Here is an 18,886-nt window from a genome sequence, read left to right on the forward strand (position 1 = left end):
TCCTCTCCACCTATCTTCTCCTCTATCCATCTTCTATCCGCCTCCCCCTCTCTCCCTATTTATTTCAGAACCCCCTTCCCCTCCCCCCATTTCTGAAGAAGGGTCTAGGTCCGAAACGTCAGCCTTCCTGCTCCTCTGATGCTGCTTGGCCTGCTGTGTTCATCCAGCTCTACACCTTGTTATCTTAATAGGAACTGTAGATGCTGGAGAATCTATCTCTTCCTACCCTCTGACCTGCTTTTGTTGTCACTATTTACCTGGTGACTCCAATTCAATTTTGGTCAATGGTAATCCCTGGAATGTTGTTAGTGAGAGATTCAGTGATGGCAACACCATTGAATGTCGAGGACGGTGGTTAGATTTTCTCTTATTGGAGATGGTCATTGCCTTACTTTTGTATCGTGTGACTGTTACTTGTCACTTCTTAGTCCAAGTCTGGATATTGCCCATGACTTGCTGCATTTGGGCATGGACTGCTTCAGCATCTGAGAAGTCAGGAATGGTGCTGAGCATTGTGCAATCATCGAACACACCTTTTCTAATCTTTAATGGTGGAGCGAAGGTCATTGAAGCAGCTGAAAATGATTGGGCCTGGGACAGCCCCCTGAAGCTTTTGTGTCACAGTAGTAATGTCCCTACCTTTAGACTAGGAAGTCCATGTTCAGGTCCCAAATGCTTCAGAGGCGTGTGATAGCAACTCTGAACATGTTGGTTATAAATATCTACCCTAAGGAGCTCCTGCAGAGATGTTCTGGAGCTAAGATGACTGATCTCCAACAATCACAATTGTCTTCCCATGTGCCAGGTTTGAGACTCCCATGGATTTCAGTTTTGCTAGGGCTCCTTGATGCCACACTTAGTCAAATGTAGCCTTGATATCAAGGGTTGTCACTCTCACTGCAGCAGTCTGTGACACAGCTCTTCAAACTTTTGCACTAGCCCCCCCCAGATGTTAGTAAGGAGCACTTTTCAGCATCACCAGGCCTTTTTGTTTTTGCTGTTATTATTTTTGGTGTCAAGGTGGATGCCAGATGGTCCATCCATTTCATTTCTTTGTTGAGACTTGGTGGCGATTGATAGAACTGAATGGCTTGCTAGGCCATTTCACGCGGCAGTTGACAGTTAACCATGTTTGTGGGATTGGTGTCACATGTAGACAAGATCAAGTAATGACAGCAAGTGCCATCCACAGCAAAATAGGTAAGAAATCACTTACAAGAGGCCAGGAATGACAGAACTCTACCTCCATGTTTCAGGTCAGGTGCTAACATCCCACGTGGTCCTTTTCAAAAGCCGAGGTAAGCATTGGTGAATCCTACAAATTGATTTGAAAGAATACAAATGCTGAACGATTTGGAGGGAAGGGGGGAAACTATTCTAATCCCATTTTCCAGCACTTGGCCCATAGCCTTGTATATCCTTACAGCCTAGATAGTGCAGGAAGAGAGATCTGGTGAAAGCATCTTTGAAGGGGTCAGAACAAGCTGAGGAATCTATAAATAAAGGTATAAGAAATGATTGACTTTATAAATACAACTAGGGAGTACAGAAGCAGGGAAGTTAGGCGTAGTGTTAATGAAAGACCAGGGCTCTGCTGGTGTATTAGGGTGAACTCTTTAGGAAGGACGTGAAAACAATGGAATGGATGCAGAGAAAATTTATTAGAATGGTTAATAGGTGAAGTATATTACATGAATATGAATTATATATCAATTATATGAAGAGATTTGTCCTCTGGTGTTTGTCCTCCTTGGGAAGTTTTATGGAGGTGTTCAAAATCTTGCAGGATTATGATGAGAGTGAATAGAAACAAACTGCATCCAGTAGCAATTAGCGAATATATTTTAAGGTGGGTGATTTGAGGAAATCATGTCTATGCAGCAAGAATTATTGATATAAAATGCATTTTCTGACAAGGTAGTGAAGGAGTAATTGTATAGTTCTAAGTTGAGATAAGAGTGTGGCTTGGAGAGATGACTTGTATGTAGAGGTGTTCCCATATACTTACTGCCTTGGCCCTTTCAAGGTATCCCACTCATCCAGGCAAGAAAAGAGTATTTAACCACATTCTCAACTTGTAACTAATGGGCAATGGGCAGCTTTGGGGAGTCAAGAGATGAGTTACTGGCTGCAGAATGCCCAACCACTGTACTGCTGTTATAGCTACAGTATTTATACGACTGGTCCAGTACAGTTTCTGCTCAATAGTAACCTCCAGGACGGTGATAGTGGGGATTTAGCAATAGTAATGCCATTCAATTTCAAGGGGAGATGGTTAGATTCCCTCCTGTGGGAGGGGCTCATTGCATCACTTGTGTGGCTTGAATTTTCCTTGCCACTCATCAACACTTTGATTTTAACTGCAGTGTAAAAATAGAGAAAATAAAATTAAAATAATTGGGTTAACTGTAACACTATCAATGCTTAACAACATAATATATATTTTAACTACTACTAATTGACTGTTCCAGTATAGTAATATTGCACAAACACATCCTTGGCAAAGGCAAATTCAGTAAAATAGATTGTCTCACATGCAATTCTAGCAGCGGGAAGAGAACCCCAGCTTTTTGCTGTATCAGAGAAAGGAATAAGAGCTTCCATATCCAGTTTCAAGCTGTTCACTTTGTTGGCTTTGGAGCAGACTGCTTAACATCTCTATCTCAATCTTTCTTCAGGAAAAGAAAAGACAAAATATACCTCTTAAAGCCATAGTACTGTCACACAATGTACTATCTGCAATATCCTTCCCCCATCCTCTGTCATGGTGTCACACTTTGAACTTTTTAAAAAAAGTTTGAATTCTGAGTGATAATAACCATAGTAATAATTTAAACACCATATCAAAATATATCCATGTCAATTCAATGACAGCTTACTTCGTTCAGTGTGGATAATACTCAGCTAATATCTGACAGCCCATGCAGTCAGACCTCCTTAGTTTAAAAGTCTGCCTTAACAGTTTTATTAGATTTAACCATCACATCCAATCTTGTGTGGCATGTAGGATTTGAAGTACAGTTTGAGTTCTTGAAATTCCAATGTTCTTCTAAATGAGCATTCGTTTTTATTACCGATTTGTCGCTACAGATCTTCTTTCTCATTTTGTCAGTGTTTTATGGCTTTTCCAGGTCCTGCATTCAAAAATTATGCAGTTGTTTGGTTAGCTGTGCGAAGAACATGAATATCAGGGTATTGTTAACTTGTAAACGCAGTCCTTAACCAAACCTGTTGCAATTTTAATTTCTGATGTCCATTCTCTTTCATGGCTGCAGATTTTTCAACATTCAAGGAATTCTCAGCCAGCCATTGTCATCCTTCTGTTTAAATGCAGAAATATTATAACTTTTCAGTTACTTGCCATGATTTAAATTTTGGTTTGGTCCAGAAGAAACTATAGAGTCATACAGCACGGAAACAGACCCTTCGGTCCAACTTGTCTATGCCAACCAAGTTTCCCAAACTAAACAATCCCACTTGCTCATATCCTTCCAAACCTTTCCCAATTCATGTACCTATCCGAACGACTTTTAAATGTTGTAACTGTACCTGCATCTACCACTTCCTCTGGCAGTTCATTCCCTGGACGGACCACCTTTGTGAAAAAGTTGCTCCTCGGGTCCCTTTTAAATCTTTCTCCTCTCTCGTTAAAAGTATGTCCCCTAGCTTTGAACTCCCCTATCCTAGGGAAAGGACCTTTTGCTATTCCCCTTATCTATGCCCCTCTTGATTTTATAAGCCTCTGTAAGGTCACCTCTCAACTTCCTACGCTCCAGTGAGAAAAGTACCAGCCTTTCCTTATAACTCAAACTCTCCAGTCCCAGCAACATCCTAGTAAATCTTTTCTGAACACTCTCCAATTTAATGATGTCTTTCCTATAGCAGGGCAACTAGAAGTGTACATAGAACTCCAAAAGTGGCGTCACCAACATCCCAACTCCTATAATCAATAGTCTGAGCAATGAAGGCAAGCATGCTAAATGCCACTTTAACTACCTTGTCTACCCGTGACGCAACTTTCAAAGAACTATGTATCTGAACCCCTAGGTGTCTGTTTGTCCATGTTCCCCAGTACACTTGTACAATCCCAACATGGTGATCACCCCTTTCTTATTTGAGTTCCACCCATATAGCTTCGCTGGACAATCCTTCAGAAATATCCTAAGAACAGCAGTAATATTTTGCTTAATCAAAAAGGACACCCTCCCTCCTCTCTCGCCTCCCTTTCTATCCTTCCTCTAGCATCGAAACCCCATTGAGCTGCCAGTCCTGTCCCTCCTTCAGCCATGTTGCTGTAATAGCTATGATGTCCCAGTCCCATGTTCCATCCATGCCTTGAGTTCGTCAGTCTTTCCTGTAAGACCCCTTGCATTGAAATAAATGCAATTTAATTATTCAGAGTTCTGACTTTCTTTTGCCTGCCTTAACTAAATAACTTGATCTTTTTTAATCCAGAACCATCCTCCTATCTCCTTCTCTTCTCACTTCTACTTAGGATCTTCTCCACCCCCTGCCCCATGCACGTGCACTTGCGCGCGCGCGCACATGCACACATACACACACCCTTATTAGTTTAAAGGTTCCCGAATAGTACTAGCAAATCTCTTTACCAGGATATCGGTCTCCTTCTGGTTCTAGTGAAACCAGTCCCTTTTGAACAAGTCTTTTCTGAACCAGAAGAGATCCTAATGATCCAAAAATCTGAATCCATGCCCACTGCACTATCTCCTCAGCCATTGATTTATCTGCCCTGTCTTCTTATTCCTACTCTCACTTGCACATGGAACCAAGAGTAAACAAGAGATTACTACCTTTTGAGGTTCTGCTTTTTAATCTTCTATCTAACATCTTATATTCACTCTGCAAAGCCACGACCCTTTCCCTAACTGTCGTTCTTTCCAATGTGTACAACAACTTCTGGCTTCTCGCTCCTTTTGACAATATCCTGCAACTGTTTTGAAATGTCCTTGACGCTGGAAGGTTTGAGTTATAGGGAGAGGCTGAGTAGGCTGGAGCTTCTTTCCCTGGAGAGTCGGAAGTTGAGGGTTGACCTAATAAAGGTTTATAAAATCATGAGGGACATTGATAGGGTGAATAGCCAAAGTCTTTTTCTCAGGGTGGAGGAGTCCAAAACTAGAAGAGCATAGGTTTCAGGAGAGAGGGAAAGATTCATAAAAGACTTGAGGGGTAACCTTTTCACACAGAGGGTGCTGCATGTACAGAATGATCAGCTAGAGGAAGTGGTGGATATGGGTACAATAACAGTATTTAAGAGGCATCTGGATGAGGATTGGAATAAGAAGGGTTTAGAGGGATTTGGGCCAAATGATGGCAAATGGGACTAGGTCGGAGTAGGATGTCTGGTCAATGCAGGTGAATTGGACTAAAGAGTCTGTTTCATGCTGTATGACTCCATCTGGATTTTTACAATTTGTCACAATCCTTATTGCAAGCTAAAACATTCAGAAAGCTATTTGAATTCCCAGTGACTGACTTGCACTTTTGTCAGGCAAGTTTTTAATAAATTTTTTTTTCAGACCTTTTCTGTAACAAACTAAAAGCAACACCAACTGTACATTGCATTCTTCCAAAACCCTGGAGATTGAAAGTCTAACCACAGTTTTCTCAGCTGCTCCTGCCTTCAGATATGCATATTTTGCATTCTGTTCTCATTCAGTCTTATCCTGGATCTGGTGGTCTCCATGGTAACAAAGCCATATGAGTCAGGTAGATCTTGAAGAATTTCATATGATTCTCTCCAACCGTCTATTTTGCCTTATATTATGATTCCAACAGTGCATTTATCATAACATCTTCTATTCAGAGCAGTCAGTCTCCCTGATCCTTGGGGGCTAGCCTTCATCTTGGACAAGGTAACTAAGTATGGAGTAGAGATGAAGAAAACGAAACACTGATGTTTTATAAAGCTAACCTAAACAAGTCTATAATTTTTATGACTGAGCTTCTTACGGGTGAAATACCTCTTGGAGGTATTTAGTCTATATTTTAACTTAATTCTGAATTTAAGAGAAGTGATTTTTCTGACTTTTGCAGATAAATAACTTTTTTTTTACAGAATTGTGAAATGCTTGGGACACCAAAACAATTCCTATGATCAAAACAATTTGATGGACAATTTGAATATGTCTGCAATGATTAACAACCAAGGACAGCATTTCTTGACTGAATGGACAACGGATGTTGCTCGTGCAGGGGTGATATTGAATGCTCCTTTTTGTTTCAATGGTACTAACTCAACTCCGGAATGTAGAAGTGTAAACGACTCATTTAGTGCTCAGTTTATTCCACTTCAGTTCTCAAACGACAGCAGTTGCATCAGCATAGACTCTCTTCATGATGAGCCTATTTTGAATGTAGACCCACCAAATGGAAAGCTACAAACTGCTTTTGATATCAATGGTTCATTGACTTCAGATCTTCATTCAAATGTAATACAGCACACTTCTTTGTCCCCAAGTGGCTTATTGTCCTGTAATAATGAAGCAGTGAAGCACATTGAAGAAAAGACTGCATGTGATAATGCTGTCATGCAAAGACTTGAACAGGTCTGTACAATAAAGATTTGTTTCCTTCCTCCTGCACATTTTACAAAGGTAGCTAATATGTTAGAAGACAACAGCGAAAATCCAAAGTTTAACAGGCAATAAAGATTTTCTGTAACTATTATATTTAAAAAAGTAACTATTGTCATTTTTATTTATAATTTAAGAAAAGGAAATTTCAAACTATGGTATTGCTTGCTTTTCAATGTGTTCTTCTTTATGATTTCATACAACGGTGTGTTTATTTCCTGCCATTTTGCCAGCTCCTATTCCTCATGCTCTTTCAAAAAAAAAAATCCAGTCTCCATTGAGGTGCCTGCATACATTTTATGGCAGCACTCAAATCAGAAAGTTGTGGTTTCAAGACCCTCTCCAGAGATTTGAGCACCCAATCGCAGCAGATATTTCAGTGCAGTCCTGAGACATTGTTTCATTCATTTTGACAGTGCAGCATTTTTTTTTTTTTTTTTGAAGATGACATAAGACGTAGAGCAGAAGAAAGTCATACAGCTCATCAAGTCTGGTCCACCATTGAGTGAGATCATGGCTGACCCGATAATCCTCAACTCCACTTTCCTGTCTTTTACCCATAACTCTTAATTCCCTTTATTGATTGAAAATCTGTGTGTCTTAGCTTTTAATATACCTAACGACACAGCCTTGACAGCCCTCTGCAGTAAAGAATTCCATGGATACACTGCCCTCTGAAAGAAAATAATTACTGCTCATCTTTGTCTTAACTGGTCAACCCCTTACTCTGAGATTATGCCCTCTGGCCTTATCTGTCTGACATAGAAGTGAAAGATTTTGCATTTCTATTGGAAAAATGACATGGAAGTTCTCACGAGTGTCCAGATATGTATTCCTCAACTAGTACCAACCGAATAGAGTAAATGTTTGTTTGTTTGTTTGTTTTTTTTTCTTGTCATGAATATCTCAAAGTTGGCTATCATGTTTCCCATACTTTAATTATACTTCAAAAGCATTGCTGTAAGGTACTTTTGGAATTGTAATCATTTTCAGTGATCATCAAAGTGTATGCTTTCACAGTGAAAATATGAACTCTGGTTGTTGAAGCAACTTGTCACCGTAGAAAAGGAAAACAAAGCAAAAAAACTTACAATTTCCTCTTTTTAGTCAGTTTCTGTGTAAAAGGAAAGGAATGAAGATGTAGCAAGGCATAAATGTTCCTTTTATTGTTAGTTAACAAATATCATCAATAGTCAACAATTAAAGTATTTGTGTCTTGAGTAGGTAGTTGTTTTGTCCTTTTTTTAAAAATGTTTTCTGCCTTTTAACTTGCACTAATCCCATGTGGTCTACTTTGGTGATCTCGTACACTTTCTTGTTATAGACTATCTATGTCAAACCTTCCTTATTTAAGATTGTCAACAATCAGTGGTTGAAATCTTTATCTTAAAAAAAAGACAACTTAAACTTTGTAGCTTTTGAAATATGAAACTAAGATAATTGGGCATTAATCATATAATTCCTTTTGTAGTTAAGAGAGTGGCAACATGAAAGACAAGAGCAACTAAAGAAGCAGCATCAGGAGCAGCTTCAGCGACTGGTGCACGAACAACAGACACTACTTGGTCTTATTGGTACGCAACAAGGATTTTCGGGTAAAGAAGTTTGCATGTTAAATATTTTTTGCTTTTTATTTTGGTCAATAGCAAACATTCTATTACTGAAAATGTCTGTTTGAAAACAGCATGTCATTTTGATTGCTTTGCTTTGGTTCTCAATATTTTTGTAACTAACACTGGAATTTGCAGTTATCAAAATATATATGACTGCACAGAGAAAACTAACTTTCAAGCATTATTTGAAATGATAGAAAATAAGATTCAAGAGCCATTGTGTGTAGTAGAAGAGATTGAAAGAGACCCTCTAAAACCATTGTATGCACGCATTTAATATAGGAAAAGTAAATAATTCAAAGCAAATGGTTACAAAATGGGTAGTCATTTAGCTCATCATGTCCATTGCCAGTATTGTACTAATGCAACAAAATTTTAAAAATCGTTGTACCATTAACTTGTTTAATTATTTATTGAAAACTGTTGAACAATAAGTAAGTTGCACAGAATAACGAGTATGGTATCTGCTGGATTGTTATAACTATATTAGCCTGTTTCGTTAGGCCTGTTAATTCTGTTGCTGCTAGATTGTAAGCAGTGTCAAATAACATTTAGCATTGTACCCGTACTAGACCATCCTCACTAGGAAGCCAAAGAAAGGTTCTCTGGAGTCTGACCAGTCTTTATTTTCCCCCAGAAGTCAGGCAGCCTTTTCTTTTTCTGAAGATTGATACTGGCTTCCTTGATGTGGGAGTTGGTGAATTGAATTTGGTTTGGTGTTAGTTTTATTTATTATTTTTAAAATCTGCCACTTTTATTGTTTTAAAACTTCTATGAATTTGAACGAAAACTTTTAATATTATTTGTACTAATGTTTTGCTGAATACTTACTTGATTGTCTTCATCTGGTTGATACCATTGAAATGTTATCGAAAGTTTCTGAAGCATTGCTCATCTATAAATCTTTCTATTTAGTATTTTTGATCTTAGAAAAGTCAGAGCTGATACTCCAGTGTAGCATTGACAGATATATCATATTACAGGTGAAATGTTTACACTGAGGCCCTGATTTAACCCTGAACCATGTGATTGAACATAACCTGAGCTTTGTGAAGTGCTTGAATGACGTGGAATCTATTCTACCTGGTTTGATTTGAGGAATATTCTATACCAGATCTGGTAACTCCATTGTATCAAGACAGTTGTACCAATGTGTCATCTGGCCCTAGGCATTAGGGTGAGAAAACGGTCATTAGAAGTGTGTCATGCAAAAACCTGCAGTGAAAGATGTTTCATAGTGCTAATATGCAGTATCAATGGAAGGAAAAGGAACAGAGGTTATTCTAAAAAAAATTGCAGAATTTAGAAACATGGCGGCCAGAATAGGCTATATGGTGCAGAAGGTTACAGTAATTAAATTAAAATGAAGTTCAAATTATAATGCAAAAAATCTAAAAGGAAATGAGTGTCGCTGAAAGTGAAGCAAACTATTTCAAACGTAACTATGCAGTATTAGTACACATGGTGCAAGCAGGATGCTGCCATCAAGCCAAAAAAGGCATTCTTCCTACTTCAAAAATTGGTAATACATCTGATGTTCCCTGTTTCTGTGATGCCAGATACCTAAGCTGCACATTCTAATTGCTGGCAGATCATATTAAATGAGCTTCTCTTCAGCTACTCACAATAGGCAAATAACTGACCTTACTCGACTAGCCCATGCTTGCAAACCTCAAGTTATAATATCTATCGTTGGATGTGATTCTGAAATTGGACAGCAAATGTAGAGAAATCAGTGAGCTAAGAATAATGTGATCAAGCAAGCAACATAATATTATCAGTCAGGCTTGTGATGTGGTTAATTTATTCTTGTTAGAAGCAACATATTCATAAGCATGGACCTGTCCTCTCAGGAAAAAGGTACATCCCCAGGCATTTCTACTGAGATGTCAACTTGGTGAAGCTACACAACAGGGCTCCTTGTGTGTCAAACAGTGTAAGCAGCAAGTGATAAACACATCTAAGCAATTCCACAACCAACATTAGATCTAAGCTCTGCAATCCAGCCACTTCCATCTAGAAGGACAAGGACAGCAGATACGTGGGAACACCAACTGCAAGCTCTTCCCCAAACTGCTCACCATCCTGACTCCTTGCAATTCTGAATGTTGCTGTTCCTTCAGTCTGCTTTTTTTAAAGGTCTGGAATTCCCTTCCTAATGGTATAGTGGGTCTACCTACACTACATGGACTGTAGCAGTCCAAAAAGGCATCCCACCTGTACTTTCTCAAGGGCAACTAGGAATGGGCCATAAATGTTGGCCCAATCAGTGACATCCACATCCTCTGAGCAAATTTTTAAAAAAAGCATGGGGAACAGTATTTCTCTGGCGAATACTTCATGACAGCAGCTCAACATATCAGTGTCAACTTTTCAAATCAAAAAGCATTTTTTTTTATCATGTAGCAGAAATTGTTACTCCCTTTGTAATTTTACGTTCTTGCATCTGTCATGATGAGTGAGTGTTAGACAAAAAGCCTCAACAACATATCTCTTTTTTTTCAGCAATACTGAGGAAAAATGGATCTGTGAAAACAAATGAAAACCTGAAACTTTGACAAGAAAAAATGTGAAGCTGATAATAGATTAGAATTATGTCTAACATGTGACCAGATGGCACATATGCAAGTTTATATAGGCAAAATTCAAATGTAATTAACTGTAGCAATTTACAAAGGAATAAAGTAGGTGTAAAAAATATGACAATAGGATATTAGGTGGTGTATACAGAGATTGTTTACAAACATGAGGTTTTTAATATGATGCATAAATTTATGAATTATTATGTTGCATAATTTCTTTTCCTCTTTGTGCAGAGCACAGATCAATGCAAGTGCTTTCCAATTATAAAATTGCTACTCGGTCATTTGTCTTTTTATTATACTTGTGCTTATACAAAATTGACTACAATGTAGTATGTTGTTTTTGTAGTAATGCCAAATAATTAGCCCATACAGTGCTTTTATTTTGGAATTCCTCTTTTTTTTTTTAACTTTGATTTAACCAAGCTATTAACTTTGTTTTTCTAATGGCCACTATTTGCAGATTCAAGTTATTCTTTTTAGTTCTGATAAAGCTTTTGAGATGATTTTGTTGCACAGTTGGTAGTGCCCTTGCCCTTCAACCAGAAGGTCCAAGTTTGCACCAGGACTTGATGTCCGTGGAAGATGCGTTCATAACATGGCCAAACATTAATTATCAACCTGTAAATTGTTCCAATACACCCAAGGTAGATGGTAAGATTGAGAGCTGTCTTAGCCAGTCATGATTGGCTGGTGACCTGTTCCAGCAAAAACTACGGAAATAGAGATAAGCACATGTTTTGCCTCATGAATTGTTAGATATGGGGCTGAGTTGGAGATTACAATGCATTACCTTAGCAAGTTGAGATGCAACAATATTAAAAGTAGTCTAGAATTCATTTATAAATGCACAACTGTGGGAGCAACAAGGAGAATGGTATGAGAAGAACTAGACATTTTCAGTAATCAGTTTGCATGCTCTCATCTTTAAATGCCATCAGCTTTCACCTGTGCCATAAACAGAAGTAATATATTAAATAGTACTGAATTATAATATTGCTGAAAATGACACATTTTGTTAAAACTTTTTATCTTGCATTCATTAGGATAATTTGCAAGAAATATCAAAGTAAAAGGAAAACAACATTTTTACTGTATGAGAAGAATATGCTGATTGATTGGTAGATATGCTACCATGATAATTGAAAGTTAACTGCCAAACTTGTTTAAATTTTTAAAACGGGCAAATTGACTCTGCTCAAGGCATTGCCTACGTTTTGAACAAGATTACATGATTCTGAATATAATGGCCAATTGCCATCATTCCTACTCCACCTTGTTCATTTTTTTTCATTTGTTTGCAGAATGTGAACATCACAGGCTAGGCCAGCATTTAATGTCCATAACTGCCAAGAGGGCAGTTAAGAGTCCACCATTTCGCTATGGGTCTGGAGTCACATGTACACCAGACCAGGTAAGGATAGCAGTTTCCTTCCCTAAAGGACATTAATGAATCAGATAGGATTTTCCAAAAATCAATTGTTTCATGGTAACCATTAGACTCCTAATTCCAGTTTTTTTTTTTGATATCACAACTAAATTCCACTATCTGCCTTGGCAGGATTTGAACCTGGATCCCCAGATGTTACCTCTAGATTAACAGTCTAGCAATAATACTACTAGGCCATCACCTCCCCTGAAATTGATTCCTTGTCTCTTGACTTAATTGTGAGCATGGCTGAAACTTGGAGAATGGGAACCAACAGTGGAATCTTAGGAGAATGTACACTGGAAAGTACTATTTGAAAATCTCTCCATGTCAAATGTTTTTTTTTTGAATTTGTATCTATCCTCTGGAATGGATCCACTAGGCCAGGACTACAGATACCAAGTTCTTCTTCAGCTTCTGCAAGTTGTTATGAACATAAATCATTTTACTATGTGCTGCAGTTGGTCCTGATGCGCAACTCTGCATCTGTCAGCAGTATGTGATTGTTCTGTCATTGAAAAACGCTCAGCCCCTGGATGAATTGAATTGGAAGAGAAGCCTTACAGAGACCTTTTATCAAATTTGTTAAACACTAACGTTCTAGATTGTCCAGTTATGGTGTGTGACTTGTTTTATTGATCCACAGATGAAGTTTTGAATTCTGCTGGTCATGTCTGGAATTGATAAATGTAAGGAAGATTGGCTTAATATCACTGGCGTTTTCCTAGGGAGCTGCAATAATAAAAAATATTCAGCTGAAATAACCTGTGAAATAACCATGCATAATTCAGCTTCTTTAATGTCTGTCATATTCCATGCAGCTGGGTGTCATGTTTGTTATCATTATTTTGGTAAGGGTAGTTACACTTGTAACTTTTGTCAAGTCGTTACTGTTGAGAAAGTTGTCTTTGAATTTTTAAATCTTCCTCCTGCGTTCTCTTTTCCAGGAACTTTAAGTAAATTGCAAAATACAGAAAAACAATATCTTGTTAATGCTGTCAAGCAAAGAGAACGGCATACTAAACATGACAATGATGTCCTTGAAGGTAAACAAATAAAGCAGTAACTTGCATGACAATTTCACTTTGGAATATTTCTACAGATATGAGAAATAGCTGTGCTATAAATATATATTAATATAAATATATTCAGAGGTGAAATAGTATTGAAGCTACTGTTGCATCAGAAATTAATTGGATGTTGCCAAAGAACAACATTTCCAAGTGTCAGTTTTGTTCAGTTGTTTGTTCACACATCTGATTCAGAAGACTGCAGATTACAAACTTGTTTATGTGATCTAAACTGACCACTTCTGTTCAGTACTGAGGGGCTGTAACATTGTGTAACTCTGCCATTCTGGTCATTAACTATCATGTGACATTATTTAGAAGAAGTGCAGAGTTTTGCTGGTTTCCTGCCCACAGCAGCAAAACAATGGTACAGTGATAATCTTACTGGGCTAGTAATTCAGAAACCCAGGTAACGAACTAGGGATAAAAACAAAGTGCTGGAGACATTGAGCAGGTTGGGCAGCTTCTGTGAAGAGAGAAACCGAGTTAATGTTTCAAATCTGGTATCCCTCTTTGGAACTGAAGGAAACTGGAAAATGGTGATTTTTTTTTTCCTGCAGTTGACAGATGGGGTAGAGGTGTTAGTGGAACAGACTGTGAGGATGCTCAGACCAAAGAAAAAAGGCAGTAGTAATGGTAGTAGAGGAAACAGGTTATTTGTATAACAGGTGTAAATGTTCAAGTGAAAAGGAAAAAATGGTTCCGCTCTGCTGAGAGCAAAGCCAATATGTTACAAACGAGATACCTCCTGGGGAAGGGTGTGGACAGAAGAAAATTGAGTGTAGAGGTCATATTCTGAAGTTGTGCACGTCAGTAATGAATCCTAGAAGCTGTAAAGTGTATGAACAGGAAAAAGGGGTGCTGTTCCTCCAGCTAGTGTTGAACATATTTGTGACATTTTTAGATTGTAAAGGACAGAAATACTAGTGTGGAAGCAAGGTGGTTTATTGAAATAGCAAGCAATGGTAAGGTTGGTGTAATTCTTAGAGCTGGAGCAAAGGTGTTCCACAAAATGGTCACCTGGTCTCTATTTGGTCTAAAGGAGACTATTGATCAGCAAATACAGTAGACTAGATCAAAACAAGTACAAGTAAAATGTAAAGTGAGGAGGGAGGAGGTGAATGGGCAAGTGGTACATCTTCTGTGATTGCAAGCAATTCCCTATGGCAGAGTAATGGATGTGTTAGGGACTTTGGAAGAGTGGACCAGAGTGTAATGGAGGCAATGAACCCTGCAAAATGCTAATACTAATGAGGAGGAGAAGATGCATTTGGTAGTGGTCTCTTGCTCTCAGCGCTCTCTCACTGTAGGTCAAACAGATGGTCAAACACCATCATGAAGTGAGAATGTTTTCTGACGACTGCACAATGTTCACTACCATCCATGACCCCATACATACTAAAGCACTCCATGTTTGAAGCAAGACTTGGACAATATCTAGGCTTTACTAGTAATTGCCAAGTAACATCCCCATCTTGCAAGTTCCTGGCAATTACTGTCTCCAACAAGAGAGTGAGTAATATACCATCTGACTCCTCAAAGTCAGTCTGTAAGGCATGGGTCAGGAGTGTGATGGAATACTCCTCGCTTGCCCGGATAAGTGTAGCTCCAACAACATTCAACAAGCTGGACACCTTCCAGGACAAGGCAGCCCAATTCATTGGCATCCCATTCTCAAACATTCACCTCCTCCAGCACTAACACACACTAACATCTGTGTGTTTCATTTGCACGACGCATTGCAGAAATTCATCAAGGGTTGTTGGACAGCGCCTTCTAAACCCTTGACCAATACCCTATCAAAGGACAATGTCAGCAAATGCATGGGAATGCTACCACCTGCAAATTCCTCTCCAAGCTACTCATCATCATGACTTAGAAATACATTTTGCTGTTCCTTTTGGTGTTGTTGGGTCAAAATCCTCGAATTCCTTCCCCAGTAGCATTCTGGATGTATCTAAATCAAACGGCCTGCAGTGGTTCAAGAAGGCAGCTCACCACCATCTTTTCAAGGAGAACGATGAATGGGCATAAATGCTGACCCAGTCAGTGATGCCCATATTTCCTGAATGAATTTTTAAAAAATCCTTCTTCAAATAGGATCATAAATGGACAAATGACATTTTTGTAGTTTGTGGGATCTTGTGCATTACTTGGCTCCCATACTTATTTGCATAAAACAATGTAATTTTTTTTGGATATTTGAGAGGTATGATGTTTTACAAATGCAAGTTCTTTATATGACATTAGCTCATGAAATAGTTCAAAAATTTTGCAAATGAAGTCTGACAGTACTGTATTTCAGCCCTGACAGTACAAATATTGTTAAGTACAGGATACAAAGTTAGTATTGCGAGTATCTACAAAATATGTGCCTTTCTAATTTTTGAAAACAAAAATCTTTTGTAGGTGAAAGCAAAGTCCAGGATGAAGCAAATTCAGGATGTTCATTTTCAGGCGAACCTTCAGACACACATCAAGGAAATAAAGATTGTACAAGTACATCTTTCCTTCCATCTCCATCTGAAAAGCATGATCATAAAGATCCTCTATCTTTTACAGCTTTGGAGGAAAGGTAAATGAAAGGTTGGAACTCGCATAATGAACACAGGGCTCCTTGATTTATGCAAATCTGACTTATGAAGGCTTGTGCTTAACAATGTCATCCCATATAGGGGTGTAATTTTAAAGGCATGACATACAGATATTTCTTGGGGGAGAGATAGTAGTAACTGCCGATGCTGGAGAATCTGAGATAACAAGGTGTAGAGCTGGATGAACACAGCGGGCCAAGCAGCATCAGAGGAGCAGGAAAGCTGACGTTTCGGGTCTGGACCCTTCAGAAAATTTTCTGTTTCAACCTCTCTTCTTCCATTTGCATTTGTTTCTCCAAGTACTCTTCATAAGTGTCCTTCCTTATATTTAGTCCGGGTTTAATTGGTCTATGAAAAATGTTAACGAGCATTTTTTGTTTTTTTTTTTGGAATTCCTCTAGTTTAATCACAGTTCAATAATCTTTGCAGTTTACATATCTGCCAACATTTTCTGAAGAAGGGTTCAGACCCGAAACGTCAGCTTTTCTGCTCCTCTGATGCTGCTTGGCCTGCTGTGTTCATCCAGCTCTACACCTTGTTATCTTGGATGTTTCTTGGACTTGTGAACAGCAACTTTACATTGTCCTACAAAGTGTTCCAACTTGCGTACAAATCGACTTGCGAACAGACTCCACAACGGAACCTCTTCACAACTTGGGGAACTGCCTGTATATCAAATAGAGTTTTTTTTTTCCTATTCGTTTGTGGGATGTAGGTGTCACTGGCTGGCCAGCATTTCTTGCCCAGCCCTAATGGCCCTTGAGAAGGTGGTGGTGAGCTGCCTTCTTGAACTGCTGCAGTCCACCTGCTGTAGGGAAGGAATTCCACGATTTTGACCCGGTGACAGTGAAGGAACAGCAATATATTTCCAAGTCAGGGTAGTGAGTGGCTTGGAGGGGAACTTGGAGGTGGTGATGTTCCCATATGTCTGCTGCCCTTGTCCTTCTGGATGGAAGTGGTTGTGGGTTTGGAAGGTGCTGTCTGAGGATCTTTTGAATTTCTGCAGTGCATCTTGTAGACAGTACACACTGCTGCTACTGAGTGTCGGTGCTGGAGGGAGTGGATGCTTGTGGATGTAGTGCCAATCAAGCGGGCTGCTTTGTCCTGGATGGTAGCAAGCTTCTTGAGGGTTGTTGGGGCTGCTGTCATCTAGGCAAGTGGGGAGTATTCCATCACACTCCTGACTTGCGCCTTAGATGGTGGACAGGCTTTGAGGAGTCATGAAGTGATTTACTCGCCGCAGTATTCCTAGCTTCTGGCTTGTTACTTTAATTACCCATACTAACAAATGATTGGCAAAATCGTAAGTTATAAAATATTATGTTAATAAAATTGCACAATCTAAAACAATTGTATGTGTTTGTGGTGGATTGAAATGTTAATGAAAATATATATGACAATTTTATATTGATATCTTATTTAAAATGTTTTATATCTACAGGCAGATATGTAAACTGCAAAGATTATTGAACTGTGATTTTAAACTGGAGGAATTCCAAAAAAATGCTCTTGTTAATATTTTTCATAGACCAATTAAACCGGGACTAGATATACGGAAGGAAACTTATGAAGAGTACTTGGAGAAACAGATGCAACTGGAAGAAGAGAGGTTGAAACAACAGCAACTTAAATTGAATCAGTCACAGGTTTGTGTTTGGAACAGTCAATGTAAAATGCATTAAGGTAAACATTCAATTTGAGATTTGTGAAACAGCATTTCATGCCATAAAATTAGTAGAAAAATTAGAAATCATTTGCTACTACTTAAGTTATTCAAATTAATTTTCTGATTATTCGTCAGATTTCAAAATGACTCCATTGGGAAGCTGTCTGCATTCTTCATTTCAGTACCAGAGGTTGTAGATTAGAAACTTAGTATTGTTTATGGCACAGAAGGTTGCTGTTCTGCCATTGCATTGGATCAAAATTCACTCCAGAGATTCAAGCACAAAATTAAGACTGATATTTCAGTCAGTACTGTGACAGGTGTTATCTTTCAAATGAGTGACTAAACTGAAGCCTCAACTGCCCTTAGCTACACAAAGATTGTGGAACACTATTCCCAAGAAGAGTGGGGGAGTTCTCTGTGAAGTCTGTCATTTGATAGACCAATATCCATACATTTCTTTTTTCAAAGATTTACAAGGGTTTTATTGTGAATCTATTGTTTATCACAAACACCAGTTTCCACCTTTCGCTTCTGTACATTTTCCGTGTCTAGAAGTTCCTACTGGGGAACAACCTGGCTCCTATTATATATCAGCCCACACCAAATTAACAAAAATACACAATTAATGATCACCAAAGCTGCTCACCAGGGTCATAAACCCCAGCTCTTTTTTTTTAATAATCTAAAACGCCTACTACCAAAACACCCAATCACCCAAATAAATACCTGTCTACCAGGGGTGCACTCATGATATCAAAAATCAAAGGCTGCGGAAAACAAGGGAGCAGACCAAGTACTCAGGCAGTGTCTAATGACACTGGAACTGTGGGGACGCATGTTGGCATCCACTTAAAAACTTGCATGCCTACGGTTTCAATCCCTCTACATCATTGCATCATAGCAAAGTCCATATTCCATGTGTGCACAAAACAGGTACAACGTGGAATCTGGAATCAGATGGGGCTGATGGTGTCGGTGGACAATTGATGGGAGTGGTGGTGATGCCATTGGGTGGAGGAGAATGGAGGGAGCTGGTGGTCAGTGTGGGGAGAGAATGGATACTGGGGAGGACAGGGTGAACGGTGCTGGTGGGCAAGGGAGAGAATGGATAGGGCTGGGGGGTTGGGCGAGGAAAGATAGAATTGGAAGATGGGGGGAGAACCGGGATTTAGGGGCGGGAGAGGGAGAGAATCGATCCAGGAGCCATGGTCATGGTGGGATGGGCTACAAAGAGGGTGTAGCAGCAGGGAGGCACCCTCTCTCACCCACCCCGTCCCTTTCTCGCTCCCCAACCCTCCTGTTGCTCCGTCTTCTCCTTCCCAATTCTACTCCCCCC

General features: G+C 39.1%; 1 protein-coding gene across 4 annotated transcripts in view; it reads left to right on the plus strand.

The window, feature by feature from the left end:
• The window catches only part of LOC109935652 (centromere protein J), a 71,103-nt gene that overhangs the window by 8,316 nt on the left and 43,901 nt on the right, over positions 1–18,886 (plus strand). For 2 of the 4 annotated variants that reach the window (XM_048598280.1, XM_048598278.1), the window contains exons 2-7: positions 1,257–1,298; positions 6,077–6,566; positions 8,065–8,188; positions 13,165–13,263; positions 15,697–15,862; positions 17,410–17,527. In XM_048598280.1, the coding sequence (XP_048454237.1) occupies positions 6,129–6,566; positions 8,065–8,188; positions 13,165–13,263; positions 15,697–15,862; positions 17,410–17,527 (945 nt within the window). In that variant the 5' untranslated portion in view covers positions 1,257–1,298; positions 6,077–6,128. The remainder of the gene's footprint in view (positions 1–1,256; positions 1,299–6,076; positions 6,567–8,064; positions 8,189–13,164; positions 13,264–15,696; positions 15,863–17,409; positions 17,528–18,886) is intronic. The other 2 variants (XM_048598281.1, XM_048598279.1) reach the window with 2 other exon arrangements.

Source organism: Rhincodon typus, chromosome 6, assembly GCF_021869965.1.
Source record: "Rhincodon typus isolate 14 chromosome 6, sRhiTyp1.1, whole genome shotgun sequence".
Lineage (NCBI taxonomy): Eukaryota > Metazoa > Chordata > Chondrichthyes > Orectolobiformes > Rhincodontidae > Rhincodon > Rhincodon typus.